We start from the raw sequence: 5,694 nt of genomic DNA, 5'->3' as shown, positions 1-5,694 counted from the left end.
GTAACGTGATCCTCTGATTGGCTAAGCAATGTAACGTGATCCTCTGATTGGCTAAGCAATGTAACGTGATCCTCTGCAGCAAGTGATGGCAAAGCGGGGCGTCATCACGACTTTACACAATTGTGTCTTTACCTCCACGGCAGAGGCTCCGCCGAACCCCTGAGACCGAACCCAGGTTAAGAACCACTGCACTGATCTAGAGACAAGAAATAAACATAACTAGAGACTAGAAGGACCAAACTAAAGTAAAACAGAAACAAGGCGAATCGAATCAGAATAATCAAACCTTAAAAATGACACAGGAGGACATAACAATAAAAGCTTGTTTTAAAAGCTTAATATTGATGAAAAATTACCAGAAATATTGATAAAAAATGACTAGTTGCACGGGCAGATTGTTTCACTGATAATATGGCAAAAACATAATATTATAAGTGAAATAATTTGTCACCGGAACTGATCATTTTTCATCAATAATAAGGAATTATTGACTTAAAACAAGCTCTCGTTTCTTGCTGAAAAGTTACCTGTAGGTCAGTTTTGTCTTATTTAAAGTGTACCAACATGTTTCCACTAGAAACTAGGCCAAAAGTATTTGGTAAGATTTTGAGTTTTTGCAGTGTAACATAAACATGCAGCAGATCCCTGTTTCTTTTCATTGGGTTAAACTGAAATGATCTGATTTGATTTGAGATTAAAGTAAAACATAAAACCCAACATGAGTCGTTTCAGAGGTGAACTAGAAAGAAACGCGTTTTAATTTTGGCTTGTGAAACCGCTGAGTTCATTTTAATTCAACCGTTTCTCATCTGCCGTGTTATTGTTCAGTTCTTCTTCTTGTTGCATATTTTCATATTATTCACATCGTACAGCTAAACAGCAACAGGAATAAACAAACAAACAAAAACGGCTGAATAAATAAACCCATCTGCACCGGGAGAATGAAGGTTCTGTTTTTGAAAACCGCCTCGGGCCGTAGCGTGCCAAAACAAGCGTACTGTGAAGGAACGCACAATCTGCTGTACCTTCTTGGAAGTGGTGCGACTGGTTGCCACTCCCAGGTGGATACCCAGGTGTTCCGTCTCTGCCTGCACACCTGCTGCTAGGAAACAGTCCGGACATGTTTCCTGCTGCAACACAAGAGGAACCACAATCACGCCACTTAGCGCTACAGAAAAGTTTTTTTATTTGTATTATTAAAAGGGTTTTTTTTCCCTTTTGCTTCTTCTGTGATGTTATTACCATAGTAGATTATTATCATCTAATTATTAGCTTTTTTCTCTGTGTTTTTTTATGTTTTATTTAAAAATATATATATACTTTTTAATTTTATGTAAGAATAAAAATACAGACTTTACTGAATATAGAGGGAAATACTAATACTAGGAACCTTGAAGCTACTGAAGAAAATCAAACTCATGACTCAAAATGCGACTTTCTGCTTCTGCACGTTCCAGAATATGTAGTGCATGTTTGGCATTTCTGACATGGCGGTTTACCCAGGGCGTCACTGAGCCAGGGGGCGACACAAGAGCCAAAAACAGCTTATTGGTATGTCTAGCCATACCAATGTGACTAGAGGTTTAAATAACCTCTCTCAGATTATTTAAAGGTGACTTGTTATGCTTCCTTGATCAGGTTAGGACAGGTAAACAAAACACGTTCATTACATTTTTTAACATAATTTTGAGATTTCAGTCTGCCTAGTTTCAGCTGTTTTAGGGCGTCCTGTCACTTTTAATCCAAATAAGTTGCTGCTGGCCATGCCCTCAAACTCAACATTTACACTGGCACGTAAAAATGGCTGCAAAAAGATCCGCAATTATGCAACTGTACATCTTTGAACAGCGTTAGTAGAGCCTCCTGCACAACCATCAAGAATGCAGCAAGTAAGTCAACAACAAAACACTCGAACAGCACATACAGCAGTAAAACCAGCTGACCAAACGTGCTGGAGATTCACATGGGGTTGCTAGGTAATGGGCTGGATTTGGACGGGGTTGCTAGGCAACAGAGCAGTGCCTGCTGATTTGTGCCGTTACATTCGGAAAGTTTCTGAAACAGCTAATTTTCCAGACAACAAAATATTAACTTTTTCCTAAAAAAATGACTGGATGCTTCTTTTTTTTTTAAGCGCTTAGATTGTTTTCTGAAGCAGCCGACACTCAAATTGGAGGATAAAAATGGTTCCCTTTAAAACTCTGATATTCCTGAGATCTTTATTTCTGTTGTGAGAACAGAGTTTCTGTTTGATACCAGCATGAACAACCTGAACCGAATTATTCTACTTTGGGGGTTTTTTTTGCTACTCAAATCACAGTTGTGGCTTTTAAAATCTTTTTTTTTTTAAGTAAATAAAACGTCTCTGGCGCAAAAGAGAAGGTTTACCCAGAGTGGCATTAATGCAAGTAGCCGCCTATGCAAGTTTGAAATGTAATTTACAGAATTAAACCAGATTTTACGCAAAAACGGCACAATCTGCTGAGTAAAATAAAGACAGCAAAACAAAAGGAAGTTATTTTTGGGTTTAGTTGTTTAATAACTCATCTACTGGAGAACATTCCTCCTTCTACTCCCACCATGTTAGGTGACAGGAAGTTTAATCTGTGTTTAAATCTTCTGCCGATTGCTTCACAGTTACGCTCCTGCGGTGACGTCGCTGCTTTTAAAGGACGTTCTGAGAAGAAACGAGTCACAACACGTTAAAAATGGATACTCCCTAAAACTCCGGGAACAAACTGTTACGCCGAAGCCGTCGGTTACAAATCACGAAGTAGAGGAACAATGGAGTCACAGGTAGTGTGGAGAGGAATGGCTAAAGGGCTTTAGTTCCTCTTTTGTTGCATTTCAGCTTTTTCACTGGAGCAGAATTACACCAAATTTAAATGAAGAATCTGACACTTTTAACAGTGTGCAAAAGGTTTGCAGGGATCTTAGTTTGGACTCTGAGAGTCAACATTTGTCTTATTCTGTCAGTTTGTGAGAAAAAGAGAAATTGTGAGGATTCCTGCTCCTTCAAGTGCAACATTTCTCTGTATGGTGGAGAATTATGACACAAATAACACAAAATAAAAAATGAAAAGATATAATTAGGAGAATAAAGTCAGAATAAAGTATTTAAACAGGAATAAAGTCACGATATTATGACAAAGTTGAAATAACATCAGTCATAATACGTTATTTAATGACTTTATTATTTTGTTTTCTTAGCATGTTAGTAAAAAAAAGCTCAAGCTAAAGTTGGGTTGTATTTTTTTGCTGTATTTTTAATCTGATCCTGCTCATCGCTTCATGTCTGGGTTTTTTTATAGTCATTTCATCTTTATTCACGCGTCATCGCACAGCCTTAAAATGCTGGAGTCAGGCAGCAATGATTCGATTTATACCAAATCTTAAAGGTCTAACTCACCATTATCAACAATTGCTACAGTTTTCATTCCCAAATGGTCATTTCTTTGTGTGAACCGTTAACAGCCAGACTTTTAAATCAGCTGCTCCTCGTTGACCAGGAGGATCTAAAGATTTCTGAGATTTTTCCATCTCACAGTTTTGAAGGTAATTTGAGGCAGAAACTCCTGGCTATGGATCGTAGATCTGATTTGTTTTATTAAAGTAATGCTTTAAAGGTTGAGATTATCTCGCTGTAAAGTCAAAATGTCAGGAAAATGTTATACCTGATGGAAATGTGAACCGAAAAGACTGAATGCTGGAGCAGAAATGAAAGCTGAACCAACAGCGTATCGTATGTTTGCACATTAAAGCATCCAGGTGTTTTATTTTTATCCAGGTTCCTATTTGAATAAAGCAGGTCAGAATTTGCATTAAAGGCAAATCCAAACAAATTCCTGCTTTGACCAGATGGACAAATCAACAGATCACAGGAAACACTGGCGCCCCCTGCCGGCGGCACTGTGCAATAACAGTTTAATTCAATGGTTTTTTACTGGGAATTAAATCAGTTTTTTGCTTTCTTTTATAAATATTGTCTTTAAAGTTTGTAAAAAATAAAAAATAAAAAGTTAAATGAATGTAGCTTTGTTGTGTGTTAATTAAAATTAAAGTGTGCTGCAATATTTCCACTAGAAACTAGACGCAAATACTTGGTAAGATTTTGTGTTTTTGCAGTGTATCAGACAAAAAAACACAATGAAAGCAAAGCTCCTTCACCTGACCTGACCTCTGACCCCCGGTGACCTTTGTTAATTAGTGGAGAGTCTTCAATGACAGAATGTTAGTTAACCTCAGAGATTGTGTTATCTGTCAGGTAAAAGGATCATTTAGGAGATAATTCCTGGTTCGGGGTTTTTGATCTGTTCCGCAGAAAACAATAAAAAGAGATAAAGATGAAAGCAGCTTTAATGGGCTCCTCCAGCATGAATTCACCTCTTAACTTTACATTTTCTCATTAAATTTACAGCTCAAGTCCACAACATTTATCTTCTATTATTTTATATGTATGCAGGCCAAACAATAGCAACTTATTTCTGCTTCTGTCTGCATGGCTGACCAGCTAAAAACAAAACGCTGCTTTGTTTTGTCTCTTTTACTGCAGGAAAGTCTTATTTAAACAATGAGCCAATCTTTTTCTGCCAGGACGTCATATCTGGTCCACATCCAGTAAATACGATCTAAAAGCTTTCAATATATGATTTTAGCAATTTTACTAGTAACAGTACATATTTACTAACTACATTTTGTTTAATTAATTTAGATTAAAACACTCGTTTCATTTCAAACGCCGTCTTCACAATTTGTAATGAAAATGACCAAAAACGTTAAAGAATTTTACAGCCTTTTGCAAAGGCAAAAACAAAATATTACCAAATATTTTTGATCTAGTTTGTACTGCAAATATCTTACTACACTTGAAATAAAACTAAACTAACTGACAATGAACTTTTCAGTAAGACACAGGAGTCAACAATTCATTAAACCTGAAGAAGTAGTTCTAGTTCCACTGGTAGATTTATTCACTTACAACATATTTTTCCTGTTGAGTCAAATATTCTGCCAGTGGAACCAGAACTTTTCATCAACATTACGGAGTTATTGATTTAAAACGAGCTCCTAATCTAGCTGAAACATTACCTGTAAGCTAATTGTGTCTTACTTTAGAAATACTAAAAACTTTAGAAGTACTAAGACAGTTGAGTTGGAAACTAAACATAAAATACTGAATTTTAGCAGTGGTTGCTAAAACATGTTTACTGTATATTTTTAATCGCTTTAGGTTTTGTGTTGTCCTAAATCAAATTTACATTTAGGACAATTAGAGTTAGTTAGTTAGTTAGTTAGTTAGTTAGTTAGTTAGTTAGTTAGTTAGTTAGTTAGTTAGTTAGTTAGTTAGTTAGTTAGTTAGTTGGTTAGTTAGTTAGTTAGTTAGTTAGTTATGTCTTATTTCACAAGTACTAAGATATTTACACTAGAAACTAAACAAAAATACTAGAGATGTGCCGATCAGGTGTTTTCCTGCTGATTCCGATTCCGATCACCCATGAGGGCCGATCACTGATAACGATCAAATAATAATAATAATAATAATAATAATAATAATAATAATACCGGTTACATTATATGGAAAAAGGAACCATGAATTCACTGAATTCACCTTAATTTAGACAAAAACTTGTTTTTAATAACTTTTTCCAAGAAGAAAACTAAACAAAACAGGCATTCTGCAAATTGTCCTGCTAT

General features: G+C 35.9%; 1 protein-coding gene across 4 annotated transcripts in view; it reads right to left on the bottom strand.

The window, feature by feature from the left end:
- cldnj (claudin j) overlaps positions 1-5,694 on the bottom strand; it is a 43,881-nt gene that overhangs the window by 29,390 nt on the left and 8,797 nt on the right. For 2 of the 4 annotated variants that reach the window (XM_008426546.2, XM_008426548.2), the window contains one exon: positions 1,026-1,130. The exons of 1 other annotated variant lie outside the window; for it this stretch is intronic. In XM_008426546.2, the coding sequence (XP_008424768.1) occupies positions 1,026-1,122 (97 nt within the window). In that variant the 5' untranslated portion in view covers positions 1,123-1,130. Of the gene's footprint in view, positions 1-1,025; positions 1,131-2,376; positions 2,678-5,694 lie in introns of those variants that run through there. One more of the 4 variants, XR_535298.1, reaches the window with a different exon arrangement.

Source organism: Poecilia reticulata, linkage group LG13, assembly GCF_000633615.1.
Source record: "Poecilia reticulata strain Guanapo linkage group LG13, Guppy_female_1.0+MT, whole genome shotgun sequence".
Classification (NCBI taxonomy): Eukaryota; Metazoa; Chordata; class Actinopteri; order Cyprinodontiformes; family Poeciliidae; genus Poecilia; species Poecilia reticulata.
The sequence above is the reverse complement of the archived record's forward strand: the minus strand, read 5'-3'. Positions and strand labels throughout refer to the sequence as shown.